Source organism: Leuciscus leuciscus (assembly GCF_965113295.1).
Source record: "Leuciscus leuciscus genome assembly, chromosome: 25".
Classification (NCBI taxonomy): Eukaryota; Metazoa; Chordata; class Actinopteri; order Cypriniformes; family Leuciscidae; genus Leuciscus; species Leuciscus leuciscus.
Window position 1 is genome coordinate 28,916,218 of NC_138724.1, and position 26,150 is coordinate 28,942,367.

The window sequence follows — 26,150 nt, forward strand, 5'->3', positions numbered from 1 at the left end:
TGTTAGGATCTGTTTCAGGTCTATAGAAGTAACAAGAGTTGAGAGAGAAAGGTCTCCAGGACAAGCACACATTATAAGGACACTAGTTTGTAAAGTAAAAACATTTCACAGGATTTATTTGTACATAATCAGTGGGATATAAAGATAGGACTTCAGGAGGGGAACGGACATAATAACAAACAAAAGAAATTCTTAATGCTTTTCTTACCTAGTATTTTTGTCTTGTTTCCAGTCCAAATAAAAAAAAAAAAAAAAAAAATCAAGATGCATTTACTAGATTAATAAAATGCCATAAGATATTATGTCCTGTTTTCCCGGGGGAATTAATCAAAATGAAGTGAGTTCATGCTTAAAACAAGCTAAATGATCCTCCAATGGGGTGAGAACAATAACCTTAATTCAGACAGAAACAATATTAGTTTTCTGACCCCATTGGCAAATAATTTAGCTTATTTTTAAGCAAAAACTTTTTGATTAATTTCCCCAGAAACAAGACATAATATCTTATGTCATTTTACTACTTTAGTAAATGCATCTTGATTTAAGAAATGTTTGATATTTGGACTGGAAACAAGACAAAAATACTGAGTAAGAAAAGTATATATATATTTTTTTTTTTTGGCAGTGTAAGTAAAATAAATCAAAAGACAAACACAAATGGCATCCACCTCCCTACAAATAATCCCAATAAAGACACAACCAAACAGTGTATTAACTTAAAAGAAGCTCAAACAGAGAGAATACACCAGCAATAAAACACACATCTATAAATATGGCACTGAAAGTCAAAGTACTGATCACTATACCGTGGGAAATCCCAGTGAAAGGTATTAATGTTGCAAAATATTATGCATAATTATGCAACTAACCCTAAACCAAACCTAATCCGACCCTAAGTGCATGTTAATATTATTTAGTGCAAAATAAAGGGCTAGGCTTTATTAGGTTACTCTTTATTTGAAGGTGTCATTGTTACAGTGTAATTATATATTTAAGAGTAACATTAATTAACAACATGTACTTACTATAGGGTAAGGGTTTGGTTTAGGGTTAGTTGCATGTAATTATGCATAATTAATAGTTATTACTAGCAACAACATGTGACTTAACAATAACACTGTAAAAAAAGTGCTAAAAAAATATCATAAATATTTATTTTTTCCATGAAATGCAGTTTATATCAGTTCAGCATTCAACAAAACAAACCACAACAGAGTATAATTTAAATATTTTAGGTGTTAGATAACAGATATGAACAAGAGGAATTACTATTAATAATCAGTATAGTGGATCATTTAATATTTCATAAATATTATTTGACCCACATGTGTCAGCAAATATATAAACTCATGTCAAAATGATGATTTATGCATGCATATCAGACTTTAAAAAGTGCTTTATCTCTCCAGCTTTATCTGATTTAATATTGTGTGTTCAATGCTGAACTGTTGAAACAACATCACACTCAACAACTGTTTCAATAATCCCAGGGGATTATGGGATTTGTGCAGAATGACAGGAATATGCCATCTGTTATAGCTGTTATCTGGCTAACATGAATCACAGATCAGCCGGTAATCCATCTCAACAACCAAAGCAACACACACACACTCACAGGAATGGGTTATCTGGTGAAGAGCAGTGCTGTTTACTCACCCTGGTGTTGTTCAAACACATACGGCGCTTTCAAAAAAGGTGTGTGTATTATATTTCTTCACATCTGTGTGAAGAAAAGACTGAAATTTAATTTATAAAAATATCATATAAACTTGTTTCTTGTGTGATGCAAATGGGCCTCAATATACTTTACTATTATGATGCTTTTTTTTTAAGTAAAAATAATAAAGCGCTGTCATGTTTCATAGTGGCCACCAGATGTCAGTGTTTCCCAAGAACAAACAGCTTTATTAAACTGAAAGTTAATTAATATAAAGATAACATATACACTTTTTTCTTATGTAATGCAAATAGGCATCTGTATACTTTACTGTTATGATGCTTCTTTTTTTCAAATAAAAAAAATAAAGCGCTGTCATGTTTCATAGTGTCCACTAGATGTCAGTGTTTCCTAAGAACAAATACTCACTGTCTCCATTGAACAGATCACAGACTGAGTGTGAAGGGTTTGACATAGGTCAGCTTATTAGAATTATTAACCTTATAATAACACCTGAACCGTACAGGATGATTGTAGGATAATCCATCAGATCAGGTACAGTAGGGCCTAAATATCAGGTACAGTAGCCTACAGTAGGGCCTACATGTTAATCCTGTGGATGGTCTAAGTCAATATTTAGGATTCGGATTGGATCATTGGTTAGTTGTATTGCTCTCTGCCACGCGCTCTGTCATGTCCGATGTGAAAAAGTGTGTATTTTAATCCCGCACGGCTGTTTATGAGGGGAATGTATATCATTCGTGTTTATTAAAAATCCAGAAACAAATCACTGTAATCGTTAGAAATTCATCTCGCAGATTAAAGCTCTGCTAAACTATGCCAACCTTTGAGATTAGCTCGGATTCACAAGCTTGCGATTCAGTTCTGATCTCGATTCAATATCGATTAATTAGGCTAAATATCAGGTACAGAAGGGCCTGATATTCAAATCTCTCTCAACTAATGCTGGAGACATACAGGGAAACCTGTCAGCTGCTATTATTATTAAAGGTTCAAATTAACAACTCATTATAATGGGAATATACTTCAGAGATATTTTACTCATTAAAAATTCTAGGGGTGCCAATATGGCCAACGTTTTGGAGAAAAGCATTTATTTCATTATGTAATTTCTCCCCACACTTGTAATTATTTTACTTTAATGAAAGGTCAGATTTTTGTGCATTTTTTTAAATGAAAGATCAAAAGGATAAACAATGCAGATTAATTTTTTTTACAGCCATCTATGATCATATTTACCAATAACTCTGACAAATTGTAATGAATAGCAAATATGTGTGTGGAATGTACATCTTCCTCATGGAAGTATTAAATAACAACCGCGTGAATTACTACAATAAGTGTTCAATTAAAGAATAATAACCGTCTGTGCCAGTTCAACTATTGACTTCATTTTACTCCACAAATCCCTCATTAACAAACAGACTCAAAAACTTAATGCAATGCCACGGATCTCTAAATTAGATCAATTAACCTTAAAATCGTGTGTTGATATTTTGATGAAGAAGAGCGAAGCCGTTCCTCAAATGTGTGGAGGAGAGATTGTCTGCCATTTATGGTCAAGAGAACAAAACCCACATTATATTTATATTATATACATAATAACTATTTTATTATCTCACACCATCAGTGTGTACATTTGGTAAAGGACACACAATCCACACACAACTCGACGCAGGAATGCATTGAGAAAAATGACTCATTGTAATTGTAACAAAAATGAAACTACATTGTCAACAATGTTTGGTCCTTTACTTAAATATTTTGAGTAACTTATTAATATAATTTTGTTGTAAACACATGTTTTTTTACGATTAAATCTGGTGTGTGTGAGTAATCTTGACAAGGCTTTGTTTAGATGTATGCCTTTTCGAGATACTTTTTAAGTCGAGTTTATTTAAAAGACTAAACGATTGGATTCGACATGAATGTTCACGACCGATGTGATTGGTCAGATCAGCGGGTGACAGGACTGAATCTGCATGACTGGCAAAGACACAAAGACACTAAAAAAAAGGTAAGAATGTCAAAACAAATGAGCACTTTAAATGGTTCGGCGCTTTAAATGTCGGCAGATATGCGATGATAAAGCTAAATGTTTGTTTTATTTATGGAGTGACTTCAGATTTTGGGAATGTTCTGGATGGAGATTAAATATATCCAACAAAATCTCACCATCATTTATATGACGTCACGACCATCATCCGGCTGTTCACACGCTACAAACCAAAAAGAAATCCTTAATTCTTTCCAGATGACTGATCCAAGACCAGCGTCCCGAAAAACCATATCCTCTGGGATCAGGACAGACTTGCACCCGTCTCTCGGCGGGTCAGTGAGCATGAGGACTCGAGGCCGGCTCGAAGACTGGCATTTCTCAGTGTAATTGGATTGGAAAGGTCAGGCGTGTTGTTTAGTGATGTTTTAATGTGTGTGTTGTTTGCACAGCGCTGGTTTGATCACACACTGCCGGTTTATTAACACACAGACTCAAGGGGAAATGTCATTACAACAACAAACCCAGGTTTAAATGTGATGGTCTGAGGAGGGAGTTCACTAATGAATTGCACACGTTGTTGATGTGGTTTATTTACGTACAGTGTTTAAGCCTACAATCTGAAATCATATATAAACAAACATGCAAATGGAGATATCTACAAAGCTGAAATAAGCGTTTATTTACAGCACGCTTTCTGTGAGTGGGAATAGCGTCATGTTAATCATTTGTGAGTCCAGAATGAGCCTCATTTACATTTAAAGGACTTTCTGTGCTGTAAAGAATGACTTCATTTAGGTTTCCATGGCATGCGCTATATCTCATGCTAAAGCCTATAGTAGGCGAAAAACACTGTCCCTGCGTCTCAATGTCCACGCTATCCATCCTAAACTGTGTGTGAGATTAGAATAAGTGTGTCTTAAAGCATTTATGTTGAAAGATTATGCCAGAAGTCCTCGGATGATCTACTATTTCCAGTGGATTTTCGAAGTGTGGGTCTGTGTTCACTATAAAGGCTAATATTACCCACAATCCATTGCGCTTTGGAGGAGGAACTGCAAACACGAGTGTTAAAAAACTACAAAATATGTCGGATAGGGTTTTAGATAAAGGTTTGAGTGACTCATCAAAGTTTAACCTGATAAAAAAAAAGATTTATTTAATGTTATCCGTGTCATATTTCATCTGCAATAACAATGTGGACTTTTAAAAAGATCCGTTTGGCCATTAACTTTTAAATGCATCATTAATAATGCATTAATATGAGGAGAGTCTCTGTATGAAAGACACGCGACTGCAGATCAACGTGTTTCTCTCCGATACTGTATGAAATTAAATTAAATGTGGAGGATTTTATCTTTGACAAGATGATTGACAGGCCAGTTTACTGTAACAAGATGATTGACAGGCCAGTTTACTGTGACGAGATGATTGACAGGCCAGTTTACTGTGACGAGATGATTGACAGGCCAGTTTACTGTGACACGATGATTGACAGGCCAGTTTACTGTGACAAGATGATTGACAGGCCAGTTTACTGTGACACGATGATTGACAGGCCAGTTTACTGTGACGAGAGGATTGACAGGCCAGTTTACTGTAACAAGATGATTGACAGGCCAGTTTACTGTAACAAGATGATTGACAGGCCAGTTTACTGTGACACGATGATTGACAGGCCAGTTTACTGTGACGAGATGATTGACAGGCCAGTTTACTGTAACAAGATGATTGACAGGCCAGTTTACTGTGACACGATGATTGACTGGCCAGTTTACTGTGACGAGATGATTGACAGGCCAGTTTACTGTGACACGATGATTGACTGGCCAGTTTACTGTGACGAGATGATTGACAGGCCAGTTTACTGTGACGAGATGATTGACAGGCCAGTTTACTGTGACGAGATGATTGACAGGCCAGTTTACTGTGACGAGATGATTGACAGCAGTTTACTGTGACGAGATGATTGACAGGCCAGTTTACTGTGACAAGATGATTGACAGGCCAGTTTACTGTGACACGATGATTGACTGGCCAGTTTACTGTGACAAGATGATTGACAGGCCAGTTTACTGTGACACGATGATTGACAGGCAAGTTTACTGTGACGAGATGATTGACAGGCCAGTTTACTGTGACGAGATGATTGACAGGCCAGTTTACTGTGACACGATGATTGACAGGCCAGTTTACTGTGACACGATGATTGACTGGCCAGTTTACTGTGACACGATGATTGACAGGCCAGTTTACTGTGACACGATGATTGACAGGCCAGTTTACTGTGACACGATGATTGACTGGCCAGTTTACTGTGACACGATGATTGACAGGCCAGTTTACTGTGACACGATGATTGACAGGCCAGTTTACTGTGACACGATGATTGACAGGCCAGTTTACTGTGACACGATGATTGACAGGCCAGTTTACTGTGACGAGATGATTGACAGGCCAGTTTACTGTGACACGATGATTGACTGGCCAGTTTACTGTGACGAGATGATTGACAGGCCAGTTTACTGTAACAAGATGATTGACAGGCCAGTTTACTGTAACGAGATGATTGACAGGCCAGTTTACTGTGACACGATGATTGACAGGCCAGTTTACTGTGACGAGATGATTGACAGGCCAGTTTACTGTAACAAGATGATTGACAGGCCAGTTTACTGTAACGAGATGATTGACAGGCCAGTTTACTGTGACAAGATGATTGACAGGCCAGTTTACTGTGACGAGATGATTGACAGGCCAGTTTACTGTGACGAGATGATTGACAGGCCAGTTTACTGTGACGAGATGATTGACAGGCCAGTTTACTGTAACGAGATGATTGACAGGCCAGTTTACTGTGACACGATGATTGACAGGCCAGTTTACTGTGACGAGATGATTGACAGGCCAGTTTACTGTGACACGATGATTGACAGGCCAGTTTACTGTGACAAGATGATTGACAGGCCAGTTTACTGTGACGAGATGATTGACAGGCCAGTTTACTGTGACGAGATGATTGACAGGCCAGTTTACTGTGACGAGATGATTGACAGGCCAGTTTACTGTGACAGGTGTGTACTTTACTATCCCATGAGGCCACGGGAGAGGATAACGGCCCTGATCGAAGTTTTTGATGTGATGTAATTTTGAACAAAATCATTTGGATTTGGATGGATTTTTTCTTTAGTTTATCATATAATATCTGCTGACCTGCTCGGGTTAATTGCACACATTCTCTCAGAAGCAGCTTTTGCTGTGTAAAAATATACGGTAACACTTTACAATAAGGTTCATTAGTTAAAATTAGGTAATATATTAACTAATATGAACAAACCATGAGGAATCCATTTGCTAATTGCTACTGTATTTGTTCATCTTTGTTAATGTTGTATAAAAAATAAAGCTGTTCATTGTTTGTTCATGTTAGTTCACAGTGCATTAACTAATGCTAACAAGATTTTAATAATGTATTAGTAAATGTTGAAATTAACATTAACAAAGATTAATAAATGCTGTATGGGTGCAGTTCATTATTAGTTCATGCTAACTAATGAACCTTATTGTAAAGTGTTTCCAAATATACAATATGATAAAGACAAATGTGTTTGTGTTCCACTATAGGATGGGACTGTTATTATAGCTGGCAGTGAATTCTGGGAAATGCTCATTTATCACACTGGGACATCCGTTTAACGTACACAAAGAATAAATATTTGATTCCGACTTCCCTCCTGTCACTCAATCAATCACTCTCCGACTGCAACGACCTTCTCAACATTCCGAACGCTGCTTAATGAGCGTTTCCCACGGCAACAGTGGGAGAAGAATAACAAAAGGCCTGTTGTTATGGAATGGGAGTTCATAATGAGCAGCAGAGGGGAGGGAACTTTGGGAAAGACTTTCAAATGGGCTTCAACTTCTTAGTCTGTACCCTGAAACCATGTTTTCCACAAACTTATTCTGACTGATAACCACCCTCTTAGACTGGGAGAGACCACGTGGTTTCTAGGGCAATGCTTTGCACTGGGTGGTTGCTAGGGTGTTGCTCTGGGCTAGTATTTTGAGTGATTTTTATTGTGAATTGCTTGAGTGTTCTAGGAGATTGCTATGGTGTACATTTCTTTGTGTTTGATAACATGTTCTGGATGGTTGCTACTAGGTCACTATTATGCATTGTGTTCTTGGTGGTTGCTACGGTGTTGCTATGCGTTTTGTAATGTGTTCTGTGTGTTTTACTGTGTTGATAAGGTGCTCTGGATGGTAAGAGCGTTGCTATGTGCTTGATAAAGTCTTCTGGGTGGTTGCTAGGGTGTTATGCATTTGCTAAAGTGTTCTGGGTGGTTGCTAGGGTGTTGCTGTGCGTTTTCTAATGTGTTCTGTGTGTTTTACTGCGTTGATAAGGTGCTCTGGATGGTAAGAGCGTTGCTATGTGCTTGATAAAGTCTTCTGGGTGGTTGCTAGGGTGTTATGCATTTGCTAAAGTGTTCTGGGTTGTTTCTAGGGTGTTGCTATGCATTTACGAAGGTGTTCTGGGGTTTTACTGTGTTGGTGAGGTGCTCTGTATTGCTGCTAGGGCGTTGCTATTTGCTTGATAAAGTATTCTAGATGGTTTGCTAGGGCATTGCTATGCACTTGTTTAGGTGTTCTGGGTGGTTGCTAGGGTGTTGCTATGCACTTTCTAAGATGTTCTGGGTGGTTTGTATTGTTTTAATAAGGTTTTCTAGATTGCTGCTAGGGTGTTGCTGTTGCAAAAAAAAATGTGGGGTGTTTACTAGGGCGTTGCTATGCAGTTGCTAAGGTATTCTGGGTGGTTGCTAGGGTATTGCTATGTGTTTCCTAAAGTTTTCTGGATGGTTGCTAGGGCATTATGCACTTTTTTGATGTGTTCTAGGTGGTTACTATGGCGTTGCTATGCAGTTGCTAAAGTGTTCTGGGTGGTTGCTAGGGCATTGCTATGTGCTTTCTATGGTTTTCTGAGTGCTTTGTAAGTGGCTGGTTAGGAATACATTTTACAGTTCTAATAAATTACACAACAAAAAAGTGACATAAACCTTCCGACCTTCTCTGGGATCGTTGTGGCGTAAACAAGTGAAAATCAAAGCTTAATGTCCCAAACGCTTCACTGAGCTCAGAACATCTACAGATGAGTTCAAGAGGAAGAGAAATCTTTTCCACAACAACATGAATCGCTGGAAAAGATGGTGGTTACGAAAGCTTTGATGCTTGTGTAAGCGTCGACTCTTGTGTAACGCTGGTCCGAACACAATAGAGGTGTCTCCTGATCGCTTAATATTCATAACAGCTGGAGTTCATATTATGAGAGTACAGAGCCCTGGGTTTGGGTCAGATAGTGGGATTGTGATATAACACTGGTTGGACCTTGTTTTGGGATTTCATGCTCCTTGTCATGTCTGAAATAATCTATGCTTATATCATAATAAATTAACTTTATAAAAAGTTATAAATGAGGAAATATTGCCTGCCTTCAGTCAATCCCAGACCTCAGATTGAGATCTATACATACAGAACGTACTGGAACGGCCACATCAGACGGATTCATCTGGAAAGAGCGAATGGAAAGGAGTCTGTTATATTGAACAGAAGAAGCAATTCATCTTCATCAAGACAAGACAGAAACCCAGTATTCAAAATCCAGATGTGCATTTAAAGGGCTTCTTTCACATGTGTGAGCCAGTATAATGGAGTTACGATCCTCCTCACTGATGTCTGATAACAAATAGCACAATTAAGATTAATGCAACAAGACTTTGCCAATCCCCTCCCCTCCCCCCTCTTTTTATTATAACAACCTTTCATAATATCAAGTATACGTCTATAATGTGGCTTTAAGATTGATCATGAACTTTAGGTCATTCCTACAATGCAATCCATCTCTATGTCCCTGAAATGGGGATATTTGTCTTAAAATATTGGATAAAACATTAAATAGATTTATTTTATAAAAATATCATTGAACCATTTCACTGCTTCTTTTTCAATTTATGTCAATAAATACCCATTTTCCATCCTATTTTTATTCTGTCCTTTTTTTAGAAGGACAGCCTATTCCCGTAAAATTGCATAAATAATCAAGTTAAAATTAATAAAGCTGACATGTCTGAGTTTGATCAGAACAGATGTCTGATATTCCCTTTTATAGAAATATTTTCTCTAATAACAACAAAAGCATAATCATTCATTAATAGCTAAAGAGTTCAACATGTTCGGCAGAACAGGAATGATCCAAAAAGTGTCAAACTGACTAATTCTGAGAGGAAACGTGGTGATCAAAGCCACTTGTTTTGAAGTTTTATGCCAGAAATGTGCTTTACGCAAGGAAGAAAAAATGCAGACGTGAATCCTCAGCCAATGGATTGGAAGCGGATCGTCCTGTTGAACATTCACTCTTAAGCCTCGGATGCTCTCATTTCTGACCGAAAAATTTTACATTGGTTTTTAGGAATGGTATGAAACTTTTGGCACTTGCTATGTGAACACAAAAATAAATAATGGACATGATTCGAACAGGTTGAATGGCTCTGTAAAAAATAATGACCGCATTGGAAATGAATGGAAGACGAATTTCATCTGGTGGAAAGTGATTTTCTCACAGTTTTAGAGTAAAACATGTTTTTTCATAACAATAAACGTAAAATTCTGTAACTTTTTTTTTAAGTTCACATTTGCTAAAGTGTTCTGGGTGGTTTCTAGGGTGTTGCTATGCATTTACGAAGGTGTTCTGGGGTTTTACTGTGTTGGTGAGGTGCTCTGTATTGCTGTTAGGGCATTGCTATTTGCTTGATAAAGTATTCTAGATGGTTTGCTAGGGCGTTGCTATGCACTTGTTTAGATGTTCTGGGTGGTTGCTAGGGTGTTGCTATGCACTTTCTAAGATGTTCTGGGTGGTTTGTATTGTTTTGATAAGGGCTTTTTGGCACTTGCTATGTGAACACAAAAATAAATAATGGACATGATTCGAACAGGTTGAATGGTTCTGTAAAAAATAATGGCCGCATTGGAAATGAATGGAAGACGAATTTCATCTCGTGGAAAGTGATTTTCTCACAGTTTTAGAGTAAAACATGTTTTTTCATAACAATAAACGTAAAATTCTGTAACTTTTTTAAGTTCACTTTTTAAAACTTTTTTCACTTCAGCAATAATCTGCCAAGAGTCGTCTTTGAATAGAGATCAGAGCATTGAACTGTCAGCATTCAAGATTTATGACAGTTTAAGTTGGAAATTACAGGTCTATGCTCAAAAAGTGAATAAATGGATTATAAATACAGCTTAAATATATTTTAGGACCATAAAATCCCCCAAAAATACAAAATATTAAATAAAAAACATTATCAAAATAAAATATTTCATTGAAATAAATAAAAAAATTCGGTAATTTTTGATAAAGGCTCTTTATTGGCATTGATGGTTCCATAATGAAGCGATGGTTCGGTTCTTTATAGTGGAAAAAAGATTCTTTAGATTTTTCAAATGATCTTAAAGCTTAGAAAAAATGGTTCTTTTAAGAACTTTTCTTAAACTTTTCACTGAAGGTTCTTCTATGGCATCACTGTGAAACCCACTGCTTCTTTTTTTAAATAAAAGAGAAAACTTTCTTTCCCTATAAAATCCCTAAGACTACAGTATGATCATGTTGTGTCCTTTATGAGTAAACCCAGACCTGAGGAAGAAACGGTGCATGCGATATGTTCACAGCGACAGATCAGGGACAGATCTTTATGTTTCACAGTATAATGTCTCCGATTCAGCGTCAGCTTTGGGAACGAAGGACCGTTCGGCACCGGAAAAACACTGCAGGCCTTCTCCAGCTGGAATGAGCCGAGAGAGAAAACCAGACCTGTGCGGTTTCATTACATCTGATCGCTCAGAAGAGAACAGGAGAAATTATAGCTGCAGGAAATATTAATTGGACCCTGGTTTGCTTTGATACCTTGAAGAGAGAGTGTTTGACAAGCTCAGAGAGCCGTAAATGACCCTGCTGAAGAACAGAACTGATTAAACCGGCCTCAGGCAACTTGATGGCTTCCACTAGTCAGGGGTGTGTTTCCCAAAAGCATCGTTAGCCAACTATGTTCCGTCGTTATCGGCAGTTCAACGAGTCAGTGTTTCCCGAAACCATCATTCCTACAAACATTCGCAAACAGCATCGCAGAGTTGTGTGTGTGTAACGACAGATCTCCTGTGGTTAGAAGCAGTTTCTAGTTTGCATGACATGTGGACTCAATATATCCTTATCTTGAGCAAAATAATCAAGAAAACATTCTTTACAATCTATATCTTTTATTTAAGATACATACAATGCCATTTACGTCTTTTAGTTTGTCAAGATATTTAAAGCACTGTTTTTGAAGAGTGCGCGTGTGTGAACGAGCTCTAGTGTGTAAGAACGAGTCTATGATTGAATCTGGAAATAAAGCAAAATAACTGAGAAAAATGAGAATTAGTCCTCAGATGCATGTCCGTAATTTATAGCGAAACATCTAGCGTTAATTTGATCTCAAACAGATTCATTAAAGCTGCAGTCCGCAGTTTTTCCTCTTTGTCGCCATCTCTGTTCGAAATCTGCAATTGCAGTTATTCGCGGAATTATCAGCTTAACGTGGGTTGTGCCTCGGCACGGCACAGCACGGATGAATCCGATGTTTTGAGGGGAATGTGCGGCTGTCAGTCGCCCCCGGTGTGGATACTGGTGTTCGCTATCACAGATTCTACTTTTTGGAAATATGACCAACATAAGAATTTTCACTTGAAAATGTCGTCTGAACAAGTATCATCCACTTTTGTTCTGACCAACTAATGTTAAGGGGAAAAAAGCATTGCAGTAAATCGTGCCGATTAAATCTAACGATCGCTTATCATATCACGTCAAACCGTGCAAATTATACTTTGTTCTCAAATTGTACATGTAAACAACATCAGCATTGTGTGACTACATTTAATGCCCTCCCGATATTTATCCTTGTTTTCGCACGGGCCGGTTGAGGTCTCTTTTTTCCCCGAAGTCCGAAGTCTTTTGCGTTTTACACCGGGTGAATCTCCAGCTGTCACTGGTGATTGTCGTTTGAATCTTTCTGGATCCGCCATCAAGTTGATCATTTTAATTATATCAAGTGCTGTGAGAAAAAGGCTATAAATCTCCACCTGCAACATCCTCACACTCATAGCCTGCTAGCCGGGACTCTTCTTTATGTGGACAGATGGAGACCCGTGGAAATCCACCAGTACCACTGGAATTAAATACATTATTACAAGCTTACCGTCTTGAATCGAGCTACGGCAAGCAGAGAGTTTTGAACACTGGCTGGTTATGTACTTGCTCAACAATTTAATTTGGATTATTTTTATCCCAAAAAAGCTACGGCCTGCAGCTTTAAAAGAAGTTATTACTCCACCATGTGCGTCATGTCATAAACCGACGTGGTTGAACGACCACTTTACGACAGTTCGGTTTCGGGAAACAGTCGTGACTCGCTAGTTGATTTCTTCAACGATGCACCCCTGGATTGATGGTTTCAGAAGGGTTGTGGGTACTTGTTATATTCAGCTCTGTCCAGGTAAAGAGCAAAACTGGAAAACTTTTCTTTTTTTCTTTTTTTTAAATTGGCAAACTCTAATCTGATCGGCTTTATGCAACTTCTGGCAGGTTTTTGACTGGGTATGAGGCTGACACAATAAGCCCTTTTGAGGAAAATCAAATCGCTGGACAGTTTAACCCCTTTGGTGCCGTTTAGTCATTTTTGACCAAAAAAGTTTACTTTTTTTTTTTTTTTTACTTTTTTTTTTTTCATCATAATGGTACGAAACTTGGTAAAGCTTTTGGCACGTGCTATGTGAAAAAAATTTAAATAGATCATGGACATAATTTGAAAAGGTTAAATGGTCCTGACAAAAATAGTCAGACTTGTATTATTCGCGGCCAAAAATGAGCGCATTGGAAACGAATGGGATGCGAATTTCCTCTAGTGGAAGCGTTTGGTACTGCAGCCGAACACACTCACACTGAAAGCTCATTTACTGAGATATCAACCTCAAATTTACAACAAAACTTGTTTAGATTTATGGCTTTGATTTTCTCACAGTTTCAGAGTAAAACATGTTTAGGAAAATATATATGTCTTATAAAATGTAAAAATAGTTTTTCATAATAATAAACTTAAACTTTTTTTTACAGGTAATATGTTAACAGGTATAAATGGATCATAACTAACCATAAATATAATTTAGTACCATAAAATCCCCCGAAAATACAAAATATGAAATAAAAAAATCATAAAAAAAAAAGTGTACATTAATTTCATTGAAATATAAAAAAAGTTGGTCATTTGACCGCGACGCCAGCAGCACCAGAGGGTTAATAGCATCAAATCTTTAAACGAGACACAAGTAAAAGATATTCGTAAACCACTTATTTCTTAGTGTGATCTAAAATTAACCTTTTTTTTTATACAAAGAACCAATGGAACGATTCCCTTGATGTTAAAGATTCCGAACGGAACCATAATGCTGATAAATAATTTTGATTCTTAAGTGTGTAGGAATAGAAAGAACTGTTTATGTTTATTTTGTGTACAACAAAAGAACATCTAAACCATATAAACCAGCTAAGACCACCAAACCTTGTTTGTATTTTTCACCAGGAAACTACATGGAAATGATTAAGAAAACACAATGTGTTCTTCGTTTTCACATCCCATCTCTTCAGCCTCGTCTCTCAGACACTGAACACTTGCATGCATTACAATCCGAAATCATTTGTTCTGTTGTTCCAGTTTAATGGTGCTTCTGGAACACATTAGGGTCAAAGGTGGCAGGAGAGAATGTGAACATGTAAGTCTGATGTGAGAAGCTTGGGAGACTGTAACTCTTTCTCACACACACACACACACACACACACACACACACACACACACACACACACACACACACACACAAACAGATACAAACAGATACGCACACACAGACACACACACACACACACACACACACACACACACACACACACACACACACACACACACACACACACACACACACACACACACACTCTCTCTCTCTCTCTCTCTCTCTCTCTCTCTCTCACACACACACACACACACACACACACACACACACACACACACACACACACACACACACACACACACACACACTCTCACTCTCTCTTTCACACACACTCTTTCTCTCTTTCACACACACACACACACACACACACACACACACACACGTGCGCACACACATTCACACGCACTCTCTAACACACACACACACACACACACACACCGCAGCTGTCTCGTCTCTGGACTCACGGACTGGAAAGGAGGAAAGTTGGTTAATTCTGGGGAGAGAACACGCATCCTTAAACAGGAAACAAACAGGAAACTCTCCAGCTATTATGGGATGTTTGGAAAGGATCCTAGTAGGGAATCTGCATCGTGATGAAGAGTCTGTCGCTGCATTTGCACAAACACGTACAAAGAAGAAACATTATAGAGTCATTAGTCCTCTTTTAGTTTGTCATCTGGTGCTTGAAATGGAGCAGAAATTTATCTTTCATCAAAACACTGGAACAATATTCCATCAGAATATCTTTCTGAAAGCACTTCAGTCACGCTTGTACAACAATAAAATGCTAATAAAAGCCAGTTAAAGCTGAATGTGGTGTAAAGTTGCGTTTGAATGGCAGCGCTAGGAACGGCTCGGTTGCTAAAAACATATTTGTCGCCACAGATCCAGAACTAACATTTCTTGAAGGTTTGATTTATTGTATTTGGCACACAGATACACAGACACATGTGTGAGAAGTGCAACACATTCAAAGTTTCATAAACGCATTTCAATATCGACTTTAACAAAACCTGAACGCACACAAACTAAATTCGGTAACACTTTACAATAAGGCTCATTAGTTAACATTATTAACTACATTAGTTAGCATGAACTAATAATGAACTGCATGTATACAGCATTTATTAATCTTTGTTAGTGTTAATTTCAACATTTACTAATACTTTATTAAAATCTTGTTAGCATTAGTTAATGCACCGTGAACTAACAATGAACTGTTAACAAAGACGTTAACAAAGATGAACAAATAATGCAACAGATGAATTGCTCATTGTTATACCATGGTCTGGGTGAATACTCGATTCTGATTGGCTGCAGGGTGTCCATTAAAAAAGTGATAGAGGACACCTAGGCTACGTTCACACTGCAGGGCTTAATGCTCAATTCCGATTTTTTGAAAAAATTCGATTTTTTTGCAAGGCCGTTCACATTTCCAATTAAATGCGACCTTTCGTGATCTCCTGTGTGAACGTGAAATGACCCAGAAGTGACCCGCATGCGCAGAAGAGTACTCAACGGTCAACGACGTCACTTGTTGTTTGCGGAAGTAGCTAAACTTTAACTGTGATTCTCTCACACACACACACACACACAAGCGCGCGCAGCGACCGTTACACAAGAGCCAGACAGCAGCCGCTGACCTATCTAATATCAGATTCAGCACAAATAAGTTAACATAACGTATATATAATGGCCGTGGGCTTTTTTATTTATTTTTTATTAACGGGCTCGTCGAGGTCGACCCGTTCGGCAGATTTACCTCAGCTCGACGAATATGCAGTCCGTTTTCAGTTTCAAATCGATGACTACTTCAACGCAGAATTATGACGTTTTTCGCGTATCAATGACGTGCGGGTCGGATACATGCGACCTGGCCGTTCAGACTGAAGTCGCATTTCAAAAGATCGGATATGTATCGGATTTGGGACCACATACCCAAGTGGCCTGGGTCGCATTTGAAAAGATCGGATCTGTGTCGTTCAGACTGTCATGAAAAGATCAGATACAGGTCGCATAGGGGCAAAAAAATCGGAATTGGGTCGTTTCAGCCTGCAGTGTGAACGTAGCCCTAGTAAAGGAGTTCTGGTGAAATGACTGTTTACCGTTCGAAATGAATAAATAAATGCGCTGGCGACATCAGCTGTGAGTAACCATAGCAACAGGCAGTAAACTGAAGGGTTCTACATCAGCTGTGAGTAACCATAGCAACAGGCAGTAAACTGAAGGGTTCTAGGAGCTAAGCAGACTATAAATATCTCCGGTTGCTAAATAAACCGTCAGGCGTAACCAGGGGAACCAAGTTATTGCTTGTAAAAACTTTAGATTTCGATTGTAAAACTAATTAAAATATAAACTAATGTTTTAAAAATTTGTTATTTGGCAAGTGACCATGGTATAAGCGGGTTAATGCCCTTCGAGGTGTGCATTGTCCATTGGCAGGTATTAAAGGACTCCGCTGCGCGTCGGACGGTTCACGCCTCGCCGTCGTCCATTAATACCTGACAAATGACAATGCACACCTCGAAGGGCATTAACCCTTACTTAGTTCATGTTAGTTAATACATTAAATAATGTTAACTAATAAACCTTATTGTAATGCGCCACCCAAAATTTTAATAATAGCCTATATTCTGTTATAGCTGTGCATTTATTCATAACTTTAATATATACATAAACAGCCTGTAATATCTTAGCGCATATGTACATTAAAACACCTGAAAAGAGTCCTAAACCTGACAGATGAACAGTAAAGACATGCCTGGCCATGCATGTGAAAACATATTTATAAGAGCAATCTGATACGGGTCGTGCCCGGAAGGTTTCATGCCGCCAAAGTGACGTTAATATTTCATAAAGCAGACCGTTTCCTATGGTTTATTTAGTGCAACATTCATTTCTTCTCTGGAAAGTGCTATATTCTGCGTCCTGTGAATGTGAAATCCTCGCTGGGTTAGTGTCTGGCAGCAGGTGTCTGGTTTACTTTGGCACGAGGGTCTCGCGGTCTGGGCCAACACACCCCGAGCGCCAGGCTTAAGTAGACGCTTATCTCAGGAAATGCCTCGCAGGACTCATTGTGCCGAAGTCCCTGAGGAGATTTACTGCGTTTTCCATGTTCCCACTGTTTCCATAATAGACAATGATATATATAAGCAACACGGGGCGAGAGGTTGCAGATATTGAGTTGTTAAGCATGACATGCGGCGGCGTGAATATACGCGCATTACACAACCTCAAGTAAAATGTTGCAATGCAATAAACAACTATAAATACGTTACTGGTAAGTTTTTTGAAAGAGTCTCTTCTGCTCACCAAGAAAAAAATACAGTAAAAATTGTGAAATATTATTACAATGTAAAACGGCTGTTTTCTATGTGATTATACAGTAAAGTGTAATTTATTCCTGTGATCAAAGCTGAATTTTCAGCATCATTACTCCAGTCTTCAGTGTCACATGATCCCTCAGAAATCATTATCGTATAAGGATTTGAGACATTTCCGATTATTATCAGTTGAAAACAGTTGTGCTGCTTCATATTTTGTGGAAACCGTGATACTTTTAATTTTTCAAGATTCTTTGATGGATTTAAAGTTCAAAAGAACAGCATTTATTTGAAATATATATATTTTTTCACTTTAGATCAATTTAATACGTCCTTTCTGGATATGAAGAGTTTTTTTTTTTTTTTTTTAATGGTAGTGTATCACGGTTTCCACAAAAATATGAAGCATCAAATCATCATATTAGAATGATTTCTGAGGGATCATGTGACACTGAAGACTGGAGTAATGATGCTGAAAATTCAGCTTTGACCACAGTAATAAATTACACTTTACTGTATATTCACATAGAAAACAGCTATTTTAAATTGTAATAATATTTCAGAATTTTTACTGCACTTTTGATCAAATAAACGCAGCCTTGATGAGCAGAAGAGACTTATTACAAAAACATTAAAAACATCTTAATCATTTCAAACTTCTCTCTGACGACAGCAATGAAGACTTCACCTGAAGTAAAGAAAAAGACAGACTTCAGAAAGTTTCCGAAGAGATCTCAACAATGTCTCAAACCGCAATAAAAAGTCAAATATTTCTCATCAAATGATCCGAGCTGTTCTCCATATACTCTGTACTCTTACTGGATGACTCTGTTTTTAGATTTAAAGGGGTCATCGGATGCCCAGTTTCCACAAGTTGGTGTGATTCTTTAGGGTCTTCAAGTAAAGTTTATAACATACTTTGGTTAAAATTCCTCAATGGTTGTGTAAAACAACACCCTTTTACCTCCTCAAAAACAGCTCTGTTCACAGCGACCCGTTTCGGTGCATGTCTCTTTAAATGATAATGAGCAATACAGGAAATATGCTAATACGGCGGTCGTGGGCGGAGCATGAGCATTATGACATCATATTGCTCAGAAAGCCCAAACGGCTTGATTATAGTGAATGGATTTTTCTGATTGTATGGTGGTTGTGTCCACACACTGCAAACACATCTATATGCAAACACCATGTAGCCTAAAAGTGAATTTTGCTTCTGATGACCCCTTTAAGAGAAACAGTTGATGCTTAAATGAAGCTCGTGTATTTCCGCTCATCCAGAGCTCGACCCGGCGTGAGAGTCTGCGAGAGTCTCACCAAAGTGCTGATCAATAAAGATCAATAAAGTAAAAAACATTATCGAACTATCAATAAAGTATGGTTAATAAAGTCACATTCCCTGGAGCATCACGTCCCGGCCGGAGCCGGAGCTGGAGCCGGGGCCGATCGGTCAGATTTAGGGGATTGATCGAGGTCTCTCCAGGTTCCCGAGCTGCACGTGGGGCTTCGGTTGGTGATTCTGGTGAGCAGTGTGTTTCTCCGTAAGCTGCTGTCCGAATCCTCTTTCCTGAAGCTCTGCTGGATTTGATGGGAGCAGGGGAAGCAGTGTGTGAAGTCGTGCAGGAGATGTCCGCTGAAAACCATGTAAATCCACGGGTTACAGCAGCTGTTCAGACTGGCCAGCAGCGCAGAGAGAGTGACCGCCGTGTTCTCAGAGTCTACACACACATGAACACACACATGAACACACACACCAGCGTTTACTCAGATACCTTCACCACTTCTCACATTATCACAGTTTATAGTTTAGAAAATGGTGATAAAATATGAGCAGAACTCAGCTGATATTTGACTGGTTTTGTCCGTCCTTCTGTTAGACTGTCTCACACATGAATTATGTTGAATATCTGTCAGCTGTTAAATTTAACTACACAATTAGATAATACCAGTTTAGCTCAACCAGTGACCAAGCAATGCTTCATTTTGTACAGTCTGTGTGTAAAAAGAGCATTAGCAATTAAAGACAAAACACTTCAGCAAAACATGATCAGCTCAAAGTGTCTGAATCATTTATGGTCCCAAATTTGTATAAATGTTACTGGTAGTCTCTGTATGAAGAATTATTGGGTATAATATGTAAGTTTACTTAAAATACTTAAACCTATAGTGTCCTGCACCCACTAGTAAAAAATTAAATTATATCTGGTGTCTGAATAATTTTTAGTCTGACTGTATTAACAACACCTGAAGCTAAATCGTGTAATGCACAGATGTCCTTTTAATGTTAATAATCAAAATAATCCTTTCCACAAGTAACACGGTTCATTAGTCTCTCTGTTGGGTTGGCAAGCAACATAGCAATGGCTATTAATATAGAATGTAACACTTTAGAACATGCATCGTCCAATCAGATTCTAAAGTCACTGCATTGGCCAATCAGCATCCAGGAGCTGAACTATGCTTTATACAATAATTATATTACACAGTGTCATTATTATTTTTCAAGAGTCAAAGAGATTTAAAATTGTGCATATATATGTGTGTGTGTGTGTGTAAAAATAAATAAAGATTTTCTCATTTAGTTTTTAGTCATTTTTAGTCATAGTTATGCCTACTGTATTGCCAGATATTAGTACAAATAAATGAGGCTAAACTAATAACTTGTTTTTCGACTGAAGCCATTTGTCTCGGACTATTAGGTGAAGATGGGGTGAAATTGGGTTAAATAAACATCCCATAATAACCTCATGTGGACTGACAGATTTACACATCATAAAGCCTCTGCAGATGTTCTGCTTGGACGCTCTATTCTGGTCTCATGACTTCATTTCTCAAATGATCACTATAATCATATCAGAGAGACTATATTTAACGCATTATCACTTCTTTCCATATGCAGCCATTTGTTGCTCATTAAATTTAAGCTTCACCAAGATGCTGTGATTTTAAATGCACTTGCACACATTTTATTATATTAAAACGATACAATATGAACATATATAAAATATGCACTTTTTTATTAAGATTTTTGGTTAAAATGTATTTAAATGTGCAGGGGACATTTTGATTGTTATTAATGCCTCATGATTACAATATGTTTTCTATTTAAATTTGATACAGAAAATAAACGATTCTGAAAAGAGACATTTGCTGCCTTAAATTTTTAAGTACAATCAACTTTGGATGTTTAAGTCATTTTAACTTAAATAACATAAACCTGGCTTTAAAAAAATGAATCTTATATAACATATATATTTTTAATTGCGTAACTTATTTTGATCAGTTCAAGCAATGTAAGAAACATATTGTCATAACTTTTTGACCATTACACTTTTTACAGTGATGTGTTTATCAGACTACAAAAATATATTAGTAACACTAAAGTTATAGTTTTAATAATATGTATGTGTTCAGCATATTTAGGGTCATATCAGCACAACTGCACATTTTCACTTTGTACCATGAATCCAGTATATGCAAATATGAAACATGAACAAAAATAATAACATTTTCTTTGTTAATTCTACATATTTAATGATATTCAATAATGTGAAGCATTATACCATTTATTCTTAAATTAAAAATATTAAAATTAAATGAAAGTAATTATAAAGTGTTACCCTGCATATTTAATAGTTAAAATATAAATATGCATGAAAATAAAATGTGCATTACATTTTTAACACTTGCATTATGCATTAATATGATAATCTGCATATAATAATGTTTATTATTTATATTATATATATGGACGCGATTATAGCACAAGCACATGTGGAGCACATACTTTGCACATGGGAAACATGTGGTTTTGCACCAGTTTCCACATGTGGAAAACATGTGTTTTCTGCCTGCATTAAATGCATTGATGTTTCCCCACATGTAGGTGAGGTTGACTCACCGGCCCAGCTGAAGTTCGCGTCCCACACCGACCACATCTGCACGGTAAAGAACGGCGCCCAGCAGATGATATAAGCGAGGACGATGACAAAGGTCATCTTGACGGTGCGTAACTTCGCTCTGGAGATCGTGGTGACGCTGCTCACGGAGTTCTTCCCGATCAGCCCGTTCTTGTGCGCGCCATCACTCGGAGTCTTCTTGGTCTTATATCTGATGTTCATCCTGATGCTGTGGCATATGAATCCGTAGCAGGTCATTAGGATGATCACGGGGATGAGGAATATCCCAGCTGTGATCCAGGTGATGTACGCGCGGGGTCCCCAGGGCTGGATGAAGTGGCCCCAGCAGTCGAGCACATCAGACCCGTTCTGGATCTCACTGAGGGAGAAGATGAAGTACTGAGGGGTGCTGAGGACCAGGCTGCTGATCCACGTGCCCCCGATCATGATGTGGGACCTCCGGGTGGACTGCTGGAGGGTTTTCAGAGGGTGGCAGATGGCGATGTATCGATCTAGAGTCATCATAACCATCATATATGTGGACGCGAACATGCCCATCACCTGCAGGTGCTTCACGATCCGGCACAGAAAGTCCGGCCCGTAGAAACGGAAGGTTATTTCCCAGCACAGCTGTGGAAGGACCTGGAAGAACGCGACCACGAGGTCTGCCAGGCTCAGGTGTTTGATGAACAGGTGCATTCGCGAGGTTTTCTTCTTGGTGTTGTGAATGGCCACCAGGACGCTGCAGTTCCCGATCACGGCGACCGCGAAGGTGACGCTGAGGACCGCGATCTCGATTTTGGCGACCTCTTCATCGCGTCCGTACGGGTCTGATGAGTTAACCGGGTGCGATGTGTTGCTCGGGTGTCCCATTGTAAGGCTCGTCAAAAACAACAGAAGTCCAACGCGTTCAAATGTGCGCGCTTTCCGTGCGTAAATGGAAACGCCGGTGTCCTGTTGCGCGCTACTCTTAAAAATTACTGATTAAATATCTGTGTTAATAACCAAAATGATGTATATTTAAATCCCACAAGGGTTGAATCATTAGTTATCCCCATTTTGCGTTTGCCCGAGGCTCTACAGGTTATTAGTAGTTTATCTAACGCCCGCGCAACCCTGCTCCTCAAATGTCTCTCCTCGACTGTCTGTGCTTCTGCTCAATGCCTTTTAAACCCGCCTCAGATTTCAGGCTCGCGGAGCCAAACCCACCGGTGTTCAACAGCTCAATTCAGTCCTATAGTTCAAGAACATACATAACCCTCCGCCCACCGGACCCTGGAGAAAACACCCCTCTTACAGTCTGCTTTATGTGAAGATCCGCCTTGACACATTCCCATACAGTGCAGAAGCATACATATCCTCACACTGTAACACCTGATGTAACACATCTTACTTTCACTCTAAAATAAAATAAAATATAAAAAAAGAATATAGATAGATAGACAAACAGATGAATAGATAGATAGATAGATAGACAGACAGATATACAGACAGATAGACAGACAGACAGACAGACAGATAGATAGACAGACAGACAGACAGACAGACAGACAGACAGACAGACAGACAGACAGACAGACAGACAGATAAACAGATAGATAGACAAACAGATGAATAGATAGATAGATAGATAGACAGACAGATATACAGACAGATAGACAGACAGACAGACAGACAGACAGACAGACAGATAGATAGACAGACAGACAGACAGACAGACAGACAGACAGATAAACAGATAGATAGACAGATAGATAGACAGATAGACAGATAGATAGATAGATAGATAGATAGATAGATAGATAGATACACAGATAGACAGATAGATAGATAGATAGATAGATAAACAGAAAGATAGATAGATAGATAGATAGATAGATAAACAGAAAGATAGATAGATAGATAAACAGAAAGATAGATAGATAGATAGATAGATAAACAGAAAGATAGATAGATAGATAGATAGATAAACAGAAAGATAGATAGATAGATAGATAGATAGATAAACAGAAAGATAGATAGATAGATAGATAGATAAACAGAAAGATAGATAGATAGATAGATAGATAGATAAACAGAAAGATAGATAGATAGATAGATAGATAGATAAACAGAAAGATAGATAGATAAACAGAAAGATAGATAGATAGATGGATAAACAGAAAGATAGATAGATAGATAAACAGAAAGATAGATAGATAGATAGATAAACAGAAAGATAGATAGATAGATAGATAGATAGATAGACAGACACAGATATGATAGACAGATGATAGATGATAGATTCAGTGTCGGTGAATGTTCAGATGTTCTGTCCGGCTCTATTATTAATAAAGTCTTCTGCACTGAAATCCTGTTTCCTCGTTGCTGCAACCAGAAACCGAACAAGAACAAGAGAGAGTGGGAATTTTGTGTTAAATATTGTTGGGAAGAGCCGTCGCTGTCTCAGGCAAAGACTAAACAAAATGTTCTAGAAAAGTGAAAACAGGATTTCTGATTAGTAAATCAATCACACACATGAACATGAAGCGCATTTGACAAAAGGATCTAACAAGAAAACAGAAGAAACACGGATAAACTGAGGCAGATTTGTTATTAGCGTCCTAAAACACATTCTTTCCAGTGTGTGTTACGCCCTGCGTGTGTGTGTGTGTGTGTGTGTGTGTGTGTGTGTGTTGTGTTCACGCTCAGATGAGGCAGATGCACATGTTCACTTTCATCAAGACAATGAGAAATAAAACTTCAGAAGCTTTCAACAGTGCGACTTTACCAAACCTGAACTAATAATCAGCACAAGAGAAAACACAAAAACATCCACTATAAAACAAGCAAGGCTGCATATGACCAGACTGTTGCTAAAGTATGAATTTGTATATTTTCTGCATTTATGGATCGTTTGGTAACTCTCAGCTTCTCAAATTCCTCAAATGTCACTGAATTTTTTAAAAGCCCTTTAAAATAAACAGTTTACTCCTTATTTCTTTACCTTGTACAGTTTTATTCATGAGTTTTGAAGATAAGGCATGCAGCCTGTCCATGTTGATGCATTATCTTTGACATTAAACACAAAAAGATATTGGAAGCATATTATTAATGAAGTTAATATTATCCTCCTGAGACCCAGAATTTTTTTTTAATTTAGTTTTTTTTCATGTCATCACATTGTTTAGAGCATAAGAAACAAATGGTAAAAAAAAAAAAAATAATAATAATAATTTAAAAATGATATTTTCTTCATATGTTCTGCTATGTCCTCTGTAGTGACACCAGGACTCAGTTGTTTAAAAAATAAAATGAGATGAAATTATATGTAAAGGCAAAAACAATGGGATTTTTTTTTCAATCACCAATACATTTTGGGGTTTCAGGATTTATTTGAACTAAAATTTGTATAAAGATGATTCTCAACTATGTTATGAAAGATATAACGGAATGAATTGATACACCATTTTACTTTATGCAATATGTGGGTAAAATGGCCATAAATTAATATTCCCATTCAATGCAATGTATCTCTACACTGTAGTGCGCACATTAATGTGTTCTTGGAGCAACATTTAATGAAAAAAGAAGTGTAATCATTGGAGTAATAATTAGCAACATTTTAATAATAATATCTAATATTTCTAAGAATTTCCATATTCACTTGCCATATTCACCATATTCACTGTGTCTCCCAAAATGCCTGATTTGAAACCCCATAACGTTTTCCTGAGATGTTGGATTATGAAATACAATTTGAAAAGTAGTCCGATTTAAATTATAATTACAATACATTATCATATTTCCATACATGTGCTACATTTGATCACTAAATGAATGTCAGACATTTTTAAAGACCAAGGAGAAGCTGTTTTCATGGTGAAACTCCAAACATTTGGTGTCTCTGAAAGGTCCTGAATGTGCTCTTCACAGGACACTGTGACATGTGACATGTATGATGTCAGAGAAACTCACTCAAATATAATGTCCACTACAGTGGACTAAAGTCTATTCCCGGGTCCCAGGAGGATAAAGCTATTATAGTTGCATTGTATTATTTGCATTCTGTATTGTATTTTTCTCATGTGCATGATCAGCTGAGAAGCATCAGATCAGGTTATAGAGTTAAAACACATACTGGCAGACCTTGATCATATTAATAATAGAAACTGGCTGTTAAAATGAATAATTATGATGCATCTTTGGTTGAGAATGAGATTCATAACTGTTGTATTAATGCTTCAGTAATGCAACTGGATCTCTAACGTCATCCTTCTTTCTTTTTTCCGTGGGTTTACCGGCGAGGTTAGTCACCCATTAGTCCCTTTCTGCCTCTTCACTTGTCTTTTTTTAGAGGTAAAGAGGGATATTTAGGAAAGGTGGATATAAAAGCCTATAAATCCCCC

At 37.8% G+C, this 26,150-nt stretch overlaps 2 protein-coding genes and 1 long non-coding RNA gene across 5 annotated transcripts in view; 1 reads left to right on the top strand and 2 right to left on the bottom strand.

The window, feature by feature from the left end:
• ppm1h (protein phosphatase, Mg2+/Mn2+ dependent, 1H) overlaps positions 1–255 on the bottom strand; it is a 23,754-nt gene extending 23,499 nt beyond the window's left edge. Inside the window, exon 1 of the mRNA XM_082160694.1 lies at positions 1–255. This exon is cut by the window's left edge and continues 531 nt beyond it. The gene's annotated coding sequence lies outside the window, so the exon portion shown is untranslated.
• The window catches only part of avpr1aa (arginine vasopressin receptor 1Aa), a 43,063-nt gene extending 20,122 nt beyond the window's left edge, over positions 1–22,941 (bottom strand). For 2 of the 3 annotated variants that reach the window (XR_014202974.1, XR_014202975.1), the window contains exons 1-2: positions 21,765–22,941; positions 17,063–19,581 (exon numbers count right to left, since the gene is read on the bottom strand). Coding sequence is in view for 1 of the 3 variants with exons in the window: in XM_082160727.1 (XP_082016853.1) it covers positions 19,271–19,581; positions 21,765–22,635 (1,182 nt within the window). In the remaining 2 variants the exon portion in view is untranslated. Of the gene's footprint in view, positions 1–15,887; positions 19,582–21,764 lie in introns of those variants that run through there. The other variant, XM_082160727.1, reaches the window with a different exon arrangement.
• Positions 14,139–17,398, top strand: LOC309491320. Its single transcript, XR_014203025.1, has 2 exons — positions 14,139–15,894; positions 16,616–17,398. It is a non-coding gene; the product is annotated as an uncharacterized lncRNA (long non-coding RNA).
• Positions 22,942–26,150: the final 3,209 nt, after the last annotated feature.